Here is a 21349-nt window from a genome sequence, read left to right as displayed (position 1 = left end):
AATTTGACAAAAGAGTAAATATACACTCATAACCTGCAATCTCAAACTTACAGATTCCCAAGAGTACATATATTACATAAAACATAAGTGCACGCAACAAAGAGACATAGAAGTCGTTGGCTTTGCGTGTAAGATATCGAAAAAACACTTTGATATATCTTCCTCTTTTAAAACCAAATACTATCTAATATAAAATGGTGCGTGCATGTCAAAACAATTAAAATTTCATAAGAAAGTGAAAGTCCACTTCGTATTTTACATATGCATCATCATGGATTGTATTTCTTTCCATCGTGAACTGGTCCTCTATACTTGGATTTGTAAAGCCATCTATTTTTATAGACTACCTATGGAAAATTGAAAAGAATTGTTCTTCTTTATAAGTTTATTTTCATGTCTTATAAATTCCTTGCGTTTTCTCTCTCTTATTCTATTCCTATTTTTAAGGGATTTACAAACAGAATGAGAATATGTTCCATGGCATGGTGCAACTGACAGAAAAACTTTTTTTTTATGTTAAGTGCCTTGAACATCTATGTTTTAATGGACATTAAGACATGTTACATGTTATATCTTAAATGAATGATTTTTACAAGATGCTTATTATCATATATTGTTCCGAGGGAGCATCTAGGCAAACATGTACAAATTGTCAATAAAGTGATTTACTTAAACATTGAAAGATACAGTCTCAGAACTGCATCGGTGTGTGCATACAAATTGAGAAACGCGCGTTAGTGCGTTATAAAAATTGTATGCACACATCGCTGCAGTTATGAGACTGTATCTTAAAAAAAAAATGATTTAATGCTTATATTAACATTTATTTAACCTCCTGCCTTGTCTGCAAATGTGATGTATACCTTAAAATTCCAATTTAATCCTTAGGGCAAATTCATATTTATGGAAGAGCCATTTTAGCAGCTCCAAGCGTGAACTTTGATTTTCGCTTATGACATTTTACAGCGTTCCACGTTTGTGACGTCAGAATAAAACTCGTTTTAACCTTTGAGTATCGTGTGTGTGTTACAGTGTTTTAACTGTCGTAGCTTTCAACACACTTTACAAGCAAAAAATATGTGGAATGTTAATATTATATAATACTACAAATTTATTCTGCAATTTTAAGTGTCAATTTCGTAATATCTTTATTCGTGATCTAAAAGCATTGAAGATGTTTAAAAGGCAATTGAAATGAAGACATTGTATCATTTCACTGTCACGCGATTGAAGCTTTTATTTCTTACATATGTCAAATGTGATGTATATGATACCTATTTTGTTCTTTTAAAGATATTAAATAACCAGGCTGTTTTACTTTTATTGGAATATAAAATTGACAAAAGAATTATCGTGTATAATTGTGCAGACCACAAGTTGAAAACACTACTTTTAACTCCTAGCACCGATCTTAGTCCAGGGTTTATACTGTTAAGGGACCAAACCCCCACCAAAAGGACAACCAGCAAAGGAAGGTAAACGACTTATGAACAGTATGCACTTATTTTATTAGAATTAAAGTAGCAAAAAGAAAATACTTAAAAAGATATGTATTTTTGCAGGAATAACGATTTTTATAGTAATAAAACGTTATAAAGAAAATGACTGAATAAATTCATTTGAAATCTAGTGTTTAGGTTCAAAATGTAAAAACATTTATCTACAACATTGGTGTGTGTAATGTTATTGTACAATAAGTGAAATCAGAAATTTATTACCAAATCTAAATTTCAACCAACATATATCATGATATATACTCAATATAATAAGTAGTACAATGTGTAAAAAGAATATTTCAAAGTGCATTTAAAAAATGTTCGATTTTTTTATACTGAAAATGAAATGAAACCTTAATTCTCGTAATATTTTGATACCGGAATAAAATCTCTAGTCTTATTGTTAGCTTTAATTAAGTGGACCTACATATCGTCCTATTTAGCATGCGGTTATGCATATATAGACTTACCCCCTTCTCCTAACAAAAAAAAAATATTTTACTAAAATCTAAAATAATTTTGCGTTTTACATCAAGGTCATGCTTATGTATTCTGTAAATTTAATTTTCAGGCATAATCATGAACTTGCAAAATAAAAATAATCGATTGATAAGAAATGTATGTTCTAAAAAGCAGCCAGAATAGAATTAAAATCGTAGTCTTTTCTGTTTTCCGGAGACTTTCAGTTGCGCAACTTTTAACGTGCAATTCACAATTACGTCACAAATAAGAACTTTAATGCAGGTTATTGGGAAAGATCAAATGACGAACAGGACAGCTCGTTGAAAAAGGTAACACAACACGAAAATTTCAAGGAAAATTTTGATAATACTGAGGAATCAAGGGTCTGTAAAATTTAAGCAATCCACAAAATTTCCCCCCCACGAATTTTAATGATCCCAGAGTACGCTTTTTTTCTATAAATTTTTCAATTTTTTACGTTGCATTTATTTTTTTAGGCAATAAAATTTATGACCTTATCAACAAACACTTTACTACTTGCGATATTTGAATGATATATCATACTGAATGTAACACGTGAAGACTGTTGTTTACCGTATTTTAATTAATGATTAACATTTGCATAACTGAATCAGTAATTTGTTTACTTAAAGACGGCGGACCCAATTCATTTCTACATTAGTGATTTTCATAAAATTTTACATGAGATGGAGTTACAAAAGATATATCGAGATCAAAATCAATCAACAAGTAACAAAAATCGAACTAGATTTTTAGCATGGAAAATTTCAAAAAATGTCTTACTTTTTTTTTCATTTGAACACAATGAGAGAGCGTTTTTGTGAGAGAGAAAATAATAATTAAAAAAATCTGTAATAGATTTTCTATCCTAAAACCAATTTGATACTTATATGATGATTTTGAATAATATCATGTAAAATGACCATGTAATTGACTTCGTTTTTACGGGGGCACATACCAAAGTGCAGTGTGTTGTTATTTTTTTTTCAAATTTTCATAAAAAATATTGCGCAAACTGTAAGAAAAAGGTTATCTACATCATTTCGTGGTTGATTTATGAAACAAAACAACTATTTGAGTTTGCTAATCATTTTTTATGAAATAAATTCTTTAAATCTTAAGCACAGGGATGAGTTTACTCTATTTTCAATGAGAGAATCGACGCGGATCGGGATGTAAATACTTTGTTAACTGGTTTAAACTCTATCTATGTAGATGGTTATAAATAAAAACCCACTTCAGTACTGTGACGCTTTCTTAAGTGCATGTTTAATAATGTTGAAAAGCGCATTTTAGTATGTTTATATTATGAAAAAATGACAATAAGAAACCGTGAACAATCTCAATATTCCATTAAACGAAATATAAATTCAAAGCAGAGCAACACGGACCTCCAAATAGATAGAGGTAGGATCAGGTGCCTAGGAGGAATAAGCATCCACTGCTGACAGGTCACACCCGCCGTGTGCTCTTTGTCGTAATCGGGAAAAGTATGTAGGCAATAGGTGATTAATCATGGTCTAACAAATAGTATGAAAAACGTCAGTCAGCATGCGACCCAGTGGAAGATTGTATTTGCTGACAAGGTCGTTTTATCGACCATAGAACTTACGAAAAGGTGACTTCATACGAAACTGTTGATAGTCCTGTTTTATCAACTTGTTTGTCAGTAGCTTGCTTCGTCTTAGAAACTGTTCATATATCAAGTTCAGCCACTACCGTGGTTTCATTAATATTCAAGGGTATCAATTTTCATGGATAAAGAGAAAATTGCAGTTTCAAGGATACGTAAATTCGTGGCCAATGACCCTTTCAATGCAAAATGTTTATAGAAATTGCGTTTCAATGAACATTTAATTTCATTGATCAACTTAACAACGAAATCCACGAAAATTGGTATTCAACGAATATTGATGAAACCACAGTATTTGTACTAGATAAAGTGTGTGTTGATGACGTAGAACAGTTATACTTTGCGTCATAGGCAATTTTTCATTGTGGTTTTGTGAGTGTGACGTAATATTGAGAATTCGATGTTCGTAACGATCACTCCTTTTAGGTGCGCGATATATCTGCGCAAAGCAAATTAGGTTCGTCGCCCTTAAATGATTTTTGGACACAAGAAAAAGATTGTGGCTGTTCGCAGATAATATTCGCGCAGTCAGTATTGCCAGATATAACACTTGTTTTCATTATTTGTTGCCTTGTTGATCTTTCGCTATAGAGAAAGTTGTTTTAGTGATATGAGAGATGTTTGCTATTTCAATTTAAAGCTTCAAGACAAGTCAGATTCAACTAAATCAGGCAGTTTAGTATACTATAGTTTCAAATGGAAAGGAAAAAAATCTTGAGTTTTCTTTCAATCATCCCGTTTTTCTAAAAGAAAGGTTTATTCTATAATGTTTTTAATCTTTCAGGATGTGCTCTTGCTGAACCATATCTAGGAAGAGAGTCGAGGACCAGACCGTGTTGTCTGGGAATAAAGATGTCAAGGTCAAAAATGGCAGTTTATTAAGTTTCTAGACTTGAAAAATATGCGATTAAGGACGTAGTCTTTTTATAGACATGTTGCATTTATCAATTTTCGAAATGTGCTTGCAAACAAAAAGAAAATATGTATTTAGGAATTAATGATTCATTAAAGTTGACCATCTTATTTTCATAGCAAGTTCAGATCCAGGTCATTATATTTAAAGTTGTGAGGTAAAAGGAGACGGAGATGTGCTCTATCACTTTATAACTTTTTGTTAAAAGAAATGTTTCCCATTAAAAATATTTTGAAAATATAATAGTTCTTAGTTAAAAAAAATATTAAATTTAGATTAGTATAGGTTGGTCCATTTTTTAAAAGTCTTTTATAGATTTTTAAGACTTTTTTTCACGTATTATGAAGATTCTTTATAAAGATATTACTCGGGAAAAAAGCGAACATTAGATATAGAAGAAATCACAACATATTTCACAAAATATTATTATACCCCCGCTCCGAAGGAGAGGGGGTAAACTGTTTTATCCTTGTGTGTCTGTCTGTCCGTCTATCCGTCCGAAACAAAAATTTCTGTCGAATTTATCTCAGCAACTATATATCGCAGATGCTTGAAATTTTAACACACTATTTGTTTAGGCATGCCATATCGTGGGATATATTTTTGTACCAATCGGATGCCAGCTTTCTGTTAAATGTCGACTTGGCTTATTTTGCATATTCACATCAGAGCGGGGGTATCACTAGTGAGCATTGGCTCACAGATATCTTGTTCACATTTGTATAGGTTTAGTTTAAAAAATAGCAAGGTTAAGGCTTATTTGAGTTTAAGTGTGTAAGTGCTTTGAAATACATATTTTATAAACAAGATTGTAAGATAGAGAAAATACAGTCAAGATACATGTTTCAATGTTTACACTTTGTTTAAAAATGTTTAAAAATGTTTAAAAATGTTACACTTTAACAAAGAGCAAGAAAAGAATGAGAGCAAGGCTTAACATCCTTTACCTCCAGTTGTCGGGATTAAAAGGGTAAGGCGGATCAACATATTTGCTACTAGTCAAGGTGTGTTGCAATTTTAAAATAATACATGTCTGGGTATTTTCCCTTTTTGTCTTTAATTAAAATTGCTTCCATTTTACATAATTGGAAAAAAACCAAAACATGAATATTTTTTCCATCTGTCACCTTTTATTTTATTCTTGTGAAATATAAATATTAGGTACAATTAAGTCCACAGTTTCATATATTTTTTCTTTGAAATATTTAGAACAAAGCGACAAGGAACTTTGATATATCAAGAAGTACCTTGTGGGCAAATGGTGTCATTTCGTACCAGAACGCTTCTGGTTCATTTGGTATATATTTATTTTTCATTTCCTTAGATACATATATGAGACATCTTCCCAAGTCAAGAGTTTCTAATCCACACCTCTCCTCACAAACTTTTGACAGATTTAGCGACAAAAACTGTTGCTTATTTTCATTGGTTCCAAGGGTAAAGCTTTAATTAAATGAAAAGATGGCTCTCATAATCAAATACGTCGTGCCAAAAAAAATGGCTGCCTCCATAATTGGAGGCATGTGCCAAATGTGTTGGGGTCTGTTTCCTCTAAAATACCCGCAATTGATTTTCTCATACGTATTCAAAGTTTTGAAACAACTGACAGAAGTTCTGAATTACAGCCCCGTCCAAATGACAGATATTCACTATATTTGTGTTATATACGAGGGTTGTCCCAAAATAGCATACACAAGTGACGTTATTCAGTTAATTAAAGACACAGGAAGATGAAACTTGTGCCACAAAGGGTTTAAGTAATTTGCATTAAAAATATGTTTTGAATTCAAATACTGTTTAAGATTAAATTAGTAAAATAAAAGGTAGGATTAGAAATAAGACATGCGGCGAAATGTCAGAAGCAAAAGGTTAAAATTTAAATAATTAAATGAAAATTGCAAGGAAAAGCACTTTTCGAATAAAAAAATTCAAATGAAAAAAAACTTTTAAACTTGTTCATAATTATATTATAAATGTTTTGGCTGTAACGAAAGTTTTAAAGATTCTATAGCGCCTTTTATGACAAGTTGAATCGTTCAGTTGTAGTAAAAAGACGACGTCGGCGTTTAAGGTGGCGCACTGGTAACTGATAACATTTTATAAAAACCTTGAAACAAATCCTTTGCGCCTATTAAAGTAAATAGAATTAACAAAATTGCTTAGAAATGCATTTTATGAATTATAAGTTTAGCAACATTGAAAATATTCGGATAAGAATGATGACAATAGGTGAAAAAAGATATCCGGACCGATAAAACTGGACGACAAAATGTTGAATGACGCAATTTGGTAAGACGGACGTTAGACAACAAGTAAGACAGGGGATAGTTTGTACACAGAAACAATTAAGAAAACAAAACTAGAAATGTATATTGAATGTACATTCAGAACATATGTTCTAAGAAAATATTATTTTTCGAAGAGATTTTCGGAAATAAAACGTAAATGTTATTAAAAACGATGTGGAAGATTTAGATACAACGTAAAGACTGAATATTTTCTACGTTGCACATTGCGCCGCCTGGCAAAACTTGTCGTTACTAATTATTCATTTTCTCAAGAAATAAATGAAGCAAATATTTGAAATTTTGAGTATTTTTTGCCAAATGGTCATGGAACAAAACATAGTAGTGTAATGAAATTGCAGTGGTCAGATTTTAAGTTATGTGTTCTGTCTACGCTATTTTGGGACAACTCTTGTATGTTTCAACGAACTTAGATAAAATTGACTTTGAATTTAAAAAAATAAATCAAACGTATTAGCCTTCATATTACAAGAATTACGTTACAAAAATACTGTAACAAAACCATCGTCGAGGGCAGTAGATACGTCAGTATCAACACAGGCTTCACCTGGAATTTCCTTGCGTGTAGTTACATGTACCAACGAAAATATTGCCACCCCAACAAAATGTATAACCCCCACCAAAATGACAATTCTCCACACTCCAACCCCACGAAAAATCAAAGGTGCATATTCTTGGGATTCGAACAGTATTGGAGGAATGAAAGCAAAGGTACGCTTATAGATGATTTAAATGTATCAGCTATAAGTAGGTATAGTTTAAGGATCGCAAATTTTAATTATATTAAACAATATGTATTTTAATTGGTATATTTATGTTAATTTATAGGTATCATACAAAGGACAAAATGACAGGAAAGTTCGGACTAAAATAAAGACAGAAGGGGTTGTATAGTATGATGGTGGGAATTGTCAGAGGCAAAAAACCAGAAGTAATTCTGAATAAACTGATGAATGTTAAAAACTTTAGAGAGAAGGCAGTGAAAGTTCTTTCAAAGTGCGTGAAAGAAGAATGTAAACTTCTTTGTAGTAAAAACAATCCTTTAATTCTGAGGGGCAGTACCACTGAGGATATACATTCGACTGATTTTTTAAAAATTGCAAATGAACTAAAAGAGAAGGCACCGGTCTTCTCCCAGATGCTGAAGGATACTATGAACACCACCAAGCCTGTAGGTTTGGTGTCTTCAGCAGCAGTCATTTTGCACCACAGAAACCACAATATATCACTTATTCGCCATGTTGTAGGCCAGCTATTGGACTATGGTAGAGCCACTGATGAAGTATGTGCATTTATTGAATTATTCTTATTAGTATCACCTGCATTCATAGGTTAAATACTTTAAAAAATCGAACCCTAAACAAACCCATATTTTAACTACAATCATTTCCATTTGTTTTTCAACAAAAAATTAATGCTCCCTGCATAAAAACAAATCATATTCAGGACACATACATTTTATTTAGGATATGCATTACTCGCTGGAATGATCATCAAAACAGCTAGTATACATTTGAATACTCAAATTAATTTTGTTTGTTTAAATTATATCATCCTTCCTCGTAGGTTTTATATTTTGAAAGTAGTTAAACATACATGTATAAGATTAAACTCTGAACAGCCTAAGTATAAAAAATTTAATGTACCCAAGGTAATTTTAAACAAAAACACCGTGCCTGTCATTGTTTACCTTATCAAATTGCATTTAGATTAGATGTATTAATTAATATTATTGCAAATAAGTATTTAATACATGATATACATTTCATTTCATATCAGACTCAGACAATAGATTTGCTGAGATGCCTTGGATTTTCTGTGGGTTGTTCAGCTACTCACAAGAAGCAGGTTTCACTGATTGACATTCAGAAGAAGAAGACTGAGAACACACTTCTATGTCAGGTGCATCAATCGATTCTTCAGTTTAACAAGAAGAAACACAAAGAAATGGTATTTGCACTCCATGAAAAAGAAGCGACTGATAGTTCCAATTATTTTGCAGTCTCCCGTCAATTGCAATGTATATGTTCTAGTGTGATAATGCACTTATACTTTGACATGAACTTTTCAACTGCCTACGTCAGTGACACAGCCACTGTTACGTCAACTATGTCATGCTACACAAAAGATTCATGCAATTATTTATGTAGATCTACAGTCCCACAAGCTTGCCACCTTCCGCCACCTAATATATTCACTAAAGTTTGGTTGGCACAATGTCTTGCTGTGTCTAAGTGCTCAAACTTTGAGGTAGATCCAAATCGTGGTGTTGCCCAGTCAAATGACAAGTCCACAGTGCTCTATGGGAAGAAGTACATTTCTCAAATTGAAAGTCAGTTAAAAGAGTCAGAAATTCAGCCTCCGTTCGATATAATTGGTGATAATTTGGACTTTCTTAAATCGACCTCTTCGATGACAAAAGAAAAACAAAGAAAAATGTATCAATGGTTTATCTTAGTTGGTTTGCAACGAAGAGTGCTAGATTCAACTATGTTTGATGTTAAACCCAAGCACGACATTCTATCACTACCAAATCATTCATTTTTACCCAATGCCCAAGACATCAATATTTTGGAAAGAAACATGAACCATCATATATTGAAGGTTATCACAAGACATGTAAAATGCTTAAAGTCTTTTGCTCATTGCGTTCCAAAACACATCGAACATCCTTTCATGGAGGAAACCTCCAAGAGGTCAACTCATGTTATACTTGATTTGCTGGACAAAAATCAAAATTTTCATGACGACACAATAAGCATATTGGAGCACATACATCAGAAGTATATAACACAAAATCTTTGGGGGAAAACAGAAAGGAAAGTATTTGGTGGGGATGTGCTTACCAATGAGCGAGCATACACAGCACAACTCGATATGCAGAACTGTGACACCGATTTTTACAAACTGGGAGGATTAATTCATAGACCAGAAGGCCTTCACAGAATGATGAACTTTTTGCTGGTATCCCCAATCCTTATATCCTTGAAAAATGATTTTAATATTCATTTTTACACAAGATAGTAGGAGTCTTAAGTTTAATATTAAAAAAATACGACGAATTAAAAAAAAAATGTCCCCCACAAATATAAGTGATTCCACAGTCAAAATGCTGATTTCGTTTTGAAAACAGATGCTGCGGGATGATGGTAGTTAAGCCACCACTTTTTCTTCAAACACTGCACTTTAAGTTATATTATTGCATTATATACAATTCACCCCAGTGTTATGCAATGCCTTTGGTGCTTCAGTTCAGTTTGCATGAAATTCAAGATTGCATATTGTTCAGAGATTAAATTTTACTAGCTAGCAGTTGAAACGAAACATATTTGTAAGGTTTAAAATGTCAATTTTACTGTAAAAGAATTAACTGTTTATTTTTTCTTTGGTACATCAATCATAAAAAAGTAAAATATGATGCATTACGTTTAATATTTGATCATACTGTTTTAACGTCTTAACGCAATATTTACAGCGAAATTTATGATAGAGATAATGGATGTTCTCAAAAACTCATTTTATTTTTTTTTTTTTACAAGCATGATTTTATATCAGAACATGTATATCAAGGGTATTATTTAATATTATTGCAATTTATTTTAAGTAACCTTATAATGTTTTAATAATTGCTCTTGTATTTTCTTGACTAGTTTATATACCAAGAGTTTTACAAACCCTCCTCCTCATTTGAACAAGGAACTCTCTATCACCTTCGAAATGTCATTCACAGAGAAGATGTTACTGGAAAAGATGAAGTTGTTAGAGCATACAGGTACATACTGTAAAACGAGAAAATATGGCGCACTACAAATTTTAGCGCCTTTGGCGCAACTGTCTATGAGCGCTAAAATTTATAGTGCGCCAACAATTTCCCATATGTATTAAATTTCTTCAAGTTGCAAAACAATAACGTCAGTCCATTTTAAGGCTATATAGAAGTGTTCATTTAAATATCAGATGCTGTCGGTTCTCTTTGTTTAAACAATTACACAGGTAAACGGTATGGGTTATCGGGTATAAGCGCCTAAACATGGATTCATTAATTCAGTTTTAATTGCTTTTTAATATCTCTTATTAGCACCTTGAACATTGGGCTTCTCCCCAAGCCACTTCCATTTAGCGCCTCGAGGTGAAAATGTGATTAAGCGTGGCGATCGTTAACGCTGACAATACATGATTGATCATAATTTCTTTGATCTCTGATTAGATGATATAAAGATAACAAGACGATACCTATTTTTTTGTGTTCTTTTTTAATGTAAAATTACTGTGAAAAAGATTCTCTCATGGTGATCGAAACTCATGGTAAATGTAGCATTCGATTTTCACTTTTAGTTTCGGGACTCTTTCAGTGTTATCCAAGTCAACATGTTAAATTCAAAGTCCGATAACTCAAATTTGTTTACCAACAAAAATTACACATCATCGCCAATAAATGAAGTTTTCATATCTATCTACTGACGATTTACATAAAAGTAAGTGTATTGTTCTCAACGACAGTTTACCGTGCATGCGAGATAGAAATCAAAGTCGTTGTGTTCACGTGCTTTAGTGAACACAGAACTTAATTTTGGGCGTAATCGTTTATCAAACAACAGCATTTTTTGTATTCTTTTTAAAGAAAAGATGCATGCGCTAAAATATAATTGCGCTTATGTACTGGCACTTGCGTTTGCGCTAAAATACGTTTGCGCCAAATTTTCTCGTTTTACAGTATGTTAATTGTTCTAATTTTATCAACTTAAGAAGATAAACGCAGATAATTGTTTTCTGCAGTTTTGGGATTTTTTTTTGGTTTTGTGTGTGCATTTTTTTCGGGGGGGGGGGGGGTACATGTATACTGGAAATTATATCTTATTCATGCAGTTATACATCTATAAAATCCAAATAATTTTTCATAGAGCTCATTACGCTTTTGTGGAGGATGCTTTGGATGCATTTATACTTGGGGCCACAATGGATGTTATGGGACTGAATGACCTAAATGGATCTCCTCAACAGTGGAACCCAAGCATTTTACCAATGTATTCAAATAAGAAGCAGCTATCATGGCTTAGAAATCTGGCTGAAACAGTGATCAACAAACATATCAACTTGCAAGGTTAACTTGTTTTTATTAAATGAATTTTGATATCGGTGGAATACATAGTAACTGCATGATCATAATTATATTGCTTAAAATGTAACCCCATTGAAACTTGTACACTGTACATGTAAAAGTGTGATTCCCTTTTCTTTTAATGAATATGACATTCTAATAAGCAAGGAAAACCAATATATGACTAACATATGCTTTTTGTGATGAATAAAGCACATGATTTACTAGCTAATTGTTCATAATTTACATTTCAGTCTTTTGGTTTTTTGTAATTCTGACTTACTTCATGATAATCACCATAATAAAAGAAGAAATTAATATCACCACTACAATTTAAATCAAAAACATTACCATATAACCATACAAATCAAGGATTATTCAATAATATATTTTTGTTTTACTTTGATAAAGACTTTGTCTAAGAGACACATACATGTATGGATACGTTTCAGGCATTATAATAATCATGATTATGTTTGGTTAACATTTATTTTTGTTTTGATTAAACTTTTTAATTTTTTTACTCCCAGGAACAACCCATCTTCAAGATTTGGTTGAAGAAGCTGCTAAGCTAGATTCACAAACTGATATGTTACATAGCATGTTTGATGCCGTCATCAATCAGTATATATGCACATGTCAGAAAAAATACAACAAAATTGGACACTTTAAACGCCATCTAGAGAAAGAACACAATTGGCATTTCCCTACTGCAGCACCAAAAGAACCAAAAAAGGAGGACAAGGTTGCAGTATGGCGGTCGTCGTTTATGAAAGCTGCTCTTATCTTAAGGGATACATGTGATGCTTATGAAATGGGCGACGGAAATCGAATATTTTTGAACGCAAAATTTGAAATGCTGTATGCAAATGTTGCCGGACATACCAAGTATCAGCTTTGGCTGTGGAGAATGATGGCATATGAGCAGGCCATCTTAACACCTAAGCAAGCATTTGAATACAAATGGAATACAACAGCAAATCTTAATGGAACTATTGATGGAAACATTCCAAATGACACCTTGGTGGACATTTGTGTTCAGCTAGTAAAGAAGAAAATAAAAGAGCAGGATTCAAACTTTACCTTTGATAGTGCCAAGAATACAGCATTATCATGTCAAATTCAAGATGAGCTGAGAGAGAGTAATAGACATCAGGTTTCGATAAAACCCTTTGGTAAATCAAGAACCAAGGCTCGTAAATCTTCTGACATAAATTTAATGCTGACGGAGTTGATGGCAGGGAATATCTTTAAAAACATTCAAGGGCGACAGTTTAAAAATTTCAAAAACATGAAAGATGTTTTTGAAAAGGTAAACTTACATAAACTGTACATTTGGATAAGTAAACAAAAGAAGAGAGCATCGTATGAAATGATGTAAAAGTTATTTATTAGTTATAAATTGTAAATGTGGGTAATCAATTGATATGAACTGAGAATTCATTAAACGTATCAACATAAAGAGCAATAAATTAAAGCTAGTTTCTGACTTGTTATAGTTCTTTTTATGTATTTTTAGTAGAATTTTAGAAAGTTTGCACAGCGATTTAACTTTGAAAAATCCATTTTTGAGAAAAGTTTTTTCAAGTAAATCATATTATCACTAGAATAATTTCTGCAGAAAATATTTCTGAACTATTTATGTTTTATCTCTAATTTACATTATGTAACAAATTCTACTTGCATTAGGTAGGCTAGTTAAGTGTGATTGATAATTTACAAAACATAAGATTAAATCTGTGAAATTTAGTTATCTTTTATCAAAATAATCTTTAATAATCTTATTATCAAATCATCTTTTATTAAATTTTAATGAATATACACAACTTAATACATTACTTGAAGTCGGTTTCAGGGTCTGATGATTAATGTATCATGATAACATCGAATACATCATTAAAAACCGTAATCACTTGATCAGCAGTGTCGAGAAGCCAGATTGTTCTATATCCCATTACATTCCTTGTTGTAAATATTCTGTTACAATTGTCAGTAATGCACTCAATAGTTTCTACACTTTGCAATTGTTGACAATTAACTAAGGTAAATTCTTTGTAAAGCTAATGTTTCAGAGTAATCTTATTTTCATCAGTCACATAACGTGTCCTCTTCCTGTGGCTCAATTGTAATAAATACAGGAAGAGATAGCCGAGGACAGTCTAAACATTTGCAGGTATTTAACAAAAATCACAACATTCATGCAAGTGTTCAAAATCTATGAATGAGCGTTATATGCTTGACAAAAATTGTTTCTTCGGTACTGATCCTCTGATTTAACCAATATAAGAACGCTGTTGTCTTTTTTTTAAAATGTCCATTATGATTTTTGTACAATAATATTTCAACAGAGAATTCACCATCTCTTCCCGCCCTGTCTATTTGCTGTACTAGTGTGCTAAGGTCACTTGGAGGTCTATAGGGAAGAACATTATGCAGGCCTTTAAATTTTACGCCCATTCCTGCAGCATTGCATTTGAATTTATAAGGACTCTTATTTTGCCATCTACATGTACTGACTCCATATCAATGCAAATGTTTCCTTGATGTGCTCTGCGGATTTTCTGTGGAACATTTGTACTAAAGAAGCATCACATTTCCTTCTGAACATCGTGTGGACAACATCGTAGTCTTTAATGCCTTCGCAAAATATCACAATTCAATGTGCATTTTCCCCTTGAAAATAGTCACTAATGTCAGAATTATTTTTTTTTTTTACACATTTAACATAAATTTTGATGTTTAGTCTGTCAGGACTGTCATTTTGTACTATGTGATTATCACAGAAACATGATTGTTTCAGGATTTGTTCCTTTTTGACGGACTTGCAGTTGCTGTTAGAGAGAGAGTAGAAGAATGTTCAAACTTGGAGACCTCAATTCGCCGATCTTTGAGAAATTCTCCCCCAAGAACATCAACAGAATCCCTTTTCTCACCCATATAAAATACATAATAACAATTACAGTCAGTACTCGTCGACTGCATCATTTCAGCATTAATTTACTCAATGTGTTAGCAATCACCGTTGTAGTTATGGGGCAATATCATTCACGATATAATGATTCAATGCTTAGATAGTTTACAATCTTACAAAGTTATCATTGGCAGGTGTTAGCTATTTTTATTTCAAATTAAATAATGATAAAGTTTTAATCATGAAATGCTCGGCATTAATATTCCTTTGTTTACACAAAAGAGAGTTGTGAGCTTTGTTCTCGCTTAAAACTCAAAGACTGCCGCCTAAATTTTGGTTGATTAATTATAAAAGCCCTACTAAAGCATTGCAGAGATAAAAAACGGGAGAACAACTTTTGCCCAAAATTGTGATCATGAAAAAAATCAGAAAACAATTTTTTTTAGAATTGTGTGTTCAAATTACCTAAAAACGATGTTCAATTGATAGCAGCCATCCTTATATATAGGAGCACATTAAATTGTTTAAGAAACATACCCTTGAATTTGGCTTACTATTTTGAGTTTCATATTTTCCCAAAGATAACGTTAAGCCTGTAATATTTTTAAGTACATAAAAGTTATCCTGAAAACTTCATAACAATATCTCTGATAGGTTCTGAGATCAGCTTTGGTTGTGAAAAATCACAAAATTGCCAATCAAACGATACCAGAAGTGAATATTTCAAAAATGCAAAATAATTTTTAAATTATTATCACTTGCATTCATCTGCGAAAAAATAACCGGAATCGGTGCTATTGGTTTTCGATAATTCTTGTGAAAAAAAGTTGTAGAAAACATGATAAAAAGAAACATTACGAAAACAATAAGGTATTCCGATTGAAATGGAAAACCTTAATAATAATATAAAAAAAACAGCGAAAAAACAGTAAGTCTTTTCGTTGAAACGTTGAAATGAAACCGTATTAGAGATCGTCGATTTTTTTTGCTACTGTATACTGGAATTATTCATCCCAATCCAGAGAGAGACAGAAAGAAATGAACTAAAGAATGGTTTTAATGAAATTTCCCTAGATGTTCTTACAAATTCAAATCAAAGTACTAAAGTACTGTCGCGAGTCGATTTCATCAATTATTATTTATCTTAAAATCAACGATATGTGATTTTGCTTGGCAGGTAGTTTATAATTTCTATTTGAATTACGCACATTTTAATAATATGGTTTCTCGGACTTTTCCGACCAGAGTTTCGAGAAAACCTCTTATGAATCATTTTGTGTAATGTTTAAAATTAGAATTGCTTTCATCAAACTATGTATCGGTATTCGAAATACATGTATTTCAAAAAGTGTATGGATCCAACCAATACTGAACTCTAGTCTCGTTCAACCAGATAATCGGCTGTCTCTGTTAATCTCCGACAAGTAAGAGACACAGGTCACGTGATAGTTTGATTGTGCGACCTCTAAATATAGACTGACTCTCTGCTTGTCGGAGATGTACGGAGACAGCTGATGGTTGAACGAGACTATATTGAACTGGCGTAGGAATACATACCACTTCAAAAAAATTCTAAATTGTTATTACTATTTAAAATCTGGCTATTTCTCAAGTATTTATGAATAAGTTTCCTTTAAAAGAAATGTTTCAGCGTACATTACATCAAATTTATCGATTATTTTCAAGAACTAACTCTTGTCAGCGGGGATGATTTGTGCTTAGGTCAAAACACTGTTTCAGTTTCGGTTTGCCAGAGTAACTGCATAGGAGAGTTGATTAAAATCAACCCCCAAAAAAGGATTTAACCTTAGATCCTTTAGATGTCCCAAGTGTCCTATATGTTTTAACAAATTACAAAAATATTCATTCTTTGCCCCTGAAATGTCCCTATATGTGTTGACTTCATGATTTATCTATTTCATAATCATTTCTCAAACAAAAATCAAGTGGTCCTTATAAAATCCCAACAATGTCGTTTGGTTTTCACATATACATGAGTAAAGCTTGAACAAAAAAACCCGAAAACAATCAAGTTATGTATCTTTTCAAAGCTCACGTTCTTTTTATTCCATATCTTACGATATCAAGCACGATTTTTGTTTCATCTGTATATTTTGTGACAAAGACAAATTTGCAGTTAATCAGAGACACAAATATAGTACAAGTGTTTATTCGCACTTTAATAGAATGTGCAGTGCGATGTGTTTTTACAACAAAAAGTGTGTCTTTCTATGACAACCATGTCGACTTACTTTGTCAATCGGAAGAAAAAAGCATATGCCTTTAATTGATAGCAATGCAAACTATTGGATGTATTACGGTATGAACTAAAGAGGAAATCAAAACGTCAAAGAAGAATTATTTACTTGAAAAACCTCGTATAATCAAATAAAACCAGCCTTCTTAAAAATGTACATAACAAATGCCATTTTAAAATTGTTGGATATCGTTATATGGCGAACAGAATTCATACATGTATACTGTAAAATCCTTATTTAAGGTGACTACTTAATTTTGCGATTCTGTTGTATTGTATGAAATTGCGAAATTATAAAATTGCGAACACCAATTTTTGTTAAAATTTCCTATAGTTCGAAACTGTCTGCAAAATAAAGGCGATATTTTGAAATAGGTGAGGGTTTCTTCTCGCCATTTTACGCGGAAAATAATTCCTAGTTTAATTAAAATCTACAGTACTTCTTTTTAGTATATCACGTTTTTGGTTGGTTTCTGCATTTAAAAAGTTTGCAGTTCAGCAAAGCAACAAGTCTCGCACCTTAATCCGTACTTTGATGGAATTCAAAATTTGACGTGTTTCTTTAAAAGTGAACGCGTTTTCATTTTTGATAACCATTTGACCAAATATTTCATCTGGTAAAATGTAATTTTTGACACTCTAGAAAAACAAAACGAATTTAACCCAAAAAAGTTTTACGATAGTCCGACCACACAATTTGGCTCATTCTTAATAATTACATCATGGACTATAGGCTTGGTTAGACGTATACTTTTTGGTCGTAAAAATGAATCAAACAATGCCATCTGCTTGTGTTTGCTATTTATAATATCAATGTTAAAGGAATGTTTTGACATTAAACTCATATCAAATCAATGCATTGTTTTGATGGATGGTTTATATAACATTGCAAAACTAATCAAAACTTGATATAATCGTATTACAGTAGTTTGTGCCTTATTTACCATAGTGACTGTACAGTGAAAAATGCTTATCCCGTTTCAAATTTTACCCTATCATTCTCGGTGTCATTGGGCAAATTTAAAACTTGGCGAATCTAAACCATTGCAATAACTGTGTTAAATAGAAAGAATATATATTTCTTATTGTGTTTGGGTGGATAGAGGCCGGTCATAGCTGTGTACATTTGTAGAAGGGCGACAAAACACGAAAACCCTGTGCTCAGTATGAGAGTTGGTGTAGAGCTTGTTATTAATACAGTTATTTACAATATAATTCAGCTGGATTTATTAATTAAAAATACAATTCATATTATGCAAGATTTGGTCTATATTGCAATTATATCCAATATTAAATTGAGTCGGTTTTTACAACACTGAAAAATAAATACATGAAATGATAAAAATATAAATTGTACAAACAATTGGACCAGTTGGTTTTAAAAGAGTAACGAATCAAAATTCATTATATTTTTTTTTCGACATTGCTGTCATGGAGATATTAAAACTGTTTTTCTATCGACCCATTTCATAAGCTTTGAATATCGTTGTAAGTCCTTAGACAATCGTCATACATTGGTTTATATGAATTATATATTATTCCTAGTTTTTTTAACCTCCGGGTTATTAAAAAAAATGGGAAATAATATTTTTTGTTTTAAATTATTAAATGGCATGAATTATGGCAAGGTCGTGTATTCGATAAACTTCAATTAATATGCATTTTTGGATCGTGTAATATTCATTCTGAGTAATCCCTCGTAGGCCAAATCGTTTGTGATAATTGCACAGCAATATGACTTATATTTTGCGAATATGTAGACAAAGGAAAACATAAAAATGAGCAAATGTTTACAGAAAATGATCAAAAGAAATTAAAGCCCCGTTAGCAAAAAGCTTTACTTCACTTAGATTACAGAAATCTTATCATAAAGGGAAAGATATTTTTATGCCGAGTAAACACCCGTAGGCCAAATCGCTTGGGATAATTGGACCGAAATATGACATTTATTTTTTGTTTTACTTTTTTAAGAAAAGGAAAAAAAACACCAAACAAACGTATACTGTATACTGTATTTTTGCTACTGTATACTAAAAATATTCACCCCAATCCATTTTGCCCTTGACCCCAGCGGTGTAGCTGGCAAATAAAAACGTGACGAATTAAAAATAAATAAATAACTGTGTTAATAAGAAGGGGTATCTAATTCTTATTTTGTTATTTGCTAAATTTAAGGTGGAGCAGAACCATGTGCGTTTATATAAGAGCGAAACAGCACGAAAACAACACTATGTGCAGCATACGAATTGGTTTTTGTTACTGTCACTACTTACAATGCAATTCAATTAAAATAGGGAAAAGCATATGCAATTTACATGATACACGAGTTGGTCTGTACGGGGATATCTATTAAAACGTTGTTTCCTACACTGATAAGTATAACACAAATAGATTACTAATTAACAACATACTTTCGATTTTAATGATATGTTGTAGAGGAAAATTTGCGCTATAGCGAACTTACGATTGGATGCAAACATATTGTACTTTTATAATGTTAAGATTTATTTTCAGAGAGAGAGAGAGAGAGAGAGAGAGAGAGAGAGAGAGAGAGAGAGAGAGAGAGATGAATGAAAGAATGGTTTAATGAAATTTCCCTAGATGTTCTTACAAATTAAAAAAAAATAGGATTAATTCTTAGGTCCTTTAGATGTCCCAAGTGTCCTATATGTTTTAACAAATTACAAAAATATTCATTCTTGGCCCCTTCGGTGTCCTTTTATGTGTAGACCTCATGATTTATCTATTTCTAAAATCATGTATCAAACGAAAATCGAATAACATCAGAGGTCCTTATCAAATCCCATCAATGTAACGTTGTTTTCAGATAATCATGTAGTGAAGCTTGAACAAAAAAAACCCCACCAAAACAATCAAGTTATGTATCTTTTTAAAACTCACGTCGTTTTTATTCTATATCTTTCGATATCAAGCACGTTTGTTTTATCTGTATAGTTTGTGACAAAGACAAATTTGCAGTTAATCAGAAACACAAATATAGTTCCAGTGTTAACTCGCAGTTAAGAATGTGCAGTGCGATGTGTTTTTACAACAAAAAGTGTGTCTTACTTTTACAACCATGTCGACTTACTGTGTCAATCGGAAGGAAAAACATATGGAACGCCATGGCTGCCTTATAGCATTAGACTATAGGTACCTTATGTCAAATTACCATTACATTATGTCAAAGTCCATTACGTGGTGTGAATATATCTTTACGCTAGGTCAAATCGTTATTACGTGATGTCAAAAGCACGTAAGGTGAAGTAAACATGTCTTTACATTATGTCAACTTTTTATGCTGTGATGTAAAATCACCCTTACGTTATGCCAACATTGTACAACCAAAGGTCAATACATCATGACATTATTTCGACACTGTATTACATGGGGCGAATGTATCCTTACATTATGTCAACATTTTATTACATGCTATCAATATATCCTTACATTATATCAACACCGCAGTACGTAACGCGATTCTATCCTTACATTATGTCAACATTTTATTACATGATATCAATGCATTTTTACATTTTATCAACACTTTATTACATGGTGTAAATATATCATTTTATTATGTCAAACCTTTATAACTTGATGTCATAAGTTTATGACGTTTTGTCTAAACTTAATAACGTGATGTGAATAAGTCTTTGCTGTAGGTCAGTTCTCTATTTCATGATGTACATGCTCCATTACTTTAAGGTGAAACATCATTTCGTTACGCGAACACGGATACATCGGCCTTTCTATATACAAGGAAACGGTAAGCTTACCCAAATGTATCCAGGGGTTACTGAAACTTTGTGGAACAGAACGGAACCAGTAAAGGGTCATCCAATGGGAAAATAGAAATTTAAAAATAATGATTTATTTTGTTTTTATTCATTTCATTTCAAAATAAGATTGATCTTTAATTTTATTGTTTAAATTCTTTGTTTAAAGAAAAATATACATAATTATATTACTTACTACTCTAATATTATCATATTACAGTATTTTCACGGCAGAACTTACTAACTAGTTTAAGCTAGCAAAAGATATTCTCTATTAGTTAGAGATTTAAAACAAACGAAACGCATTCCAAAGCATACCATCTTTAAAATTACAATGTCAGCAGTACTTGACTTATTTGTAAGATTCTGGTTCCGTTACGTTCCGCAATATATTATTACCCCTGTGGATATTGGTATTCAACGGAACAGAACGGAATGAGCGTAAATTTCCTTCTCAACTTATTTTCACGCCT

The 21349-nt window shown here is 32.0% G+C and overlaps 1 protein-coding gene across 8 annotated transcripts; it reads left to right on the top strand.

Moving 5' to 3' along the window:
• Nucleotides 1–1370: 1370 nt before the first annotated feature.
• LOC105329354 (uncharacterized) lies at nt 1371–13415 on the top strand. 8 transcript variants are annotated; one of them, XM_066073664.1, is made up of 9 exons: nt 1371–1475; nt 4397–4472; nt 5434–5495; nt 5735–5822; nt 7660–8113; nt 8617–8733; nt 10482–10603; nt 11733–11932; nt 12460–13415. In XM_066073664.1, exons 5-9 carry the CDS (start codon nt 7727–7729, stop codon nt 13308–13310), a joined length of 1677 nt encoding a protein of 558 aa, XP_065929736.1. In that variant the 5' UTR covers nt 1371–1475; nt 4397–4472; nt 5434–5495; nt 5735–5822; nt 7660–7726; the 3' UTR covers nt 13311–13415. The 8 variants fall into 8 exon arrangements, with proteins under 8 accessions (XP_065929736.1, XP_065929733.1, XP_065929735.1 ...); XM_066073661.1 differs by having other exon boundaries at nt 8617–9795; XM_066073663.1 differs by having other exon boundaries at nt 8611–8733.
• The last annotated feature ends 7934 nt before the right edge of the window (nt 13416–21349 follow it).

Source organism: Magallana gigas, chromosome 10, assembly GCF_963853765.1.
Source record: "Magallana gigas chromosome 10, xbMagGiga1.1, whole genome shotgun sequence".
Classification (NCBI taxonomy): Eukaryota; Metazoa; Mollusca; class Bivalvia; order Ostreida; family Ostreidae; genus Magallana; species Magallana gigas.
The sequence above is the reverse complement of the archived record's forward strand: the minus strand, read 5'-3'. Positions and strand labels throughout refer to the sequence as shown.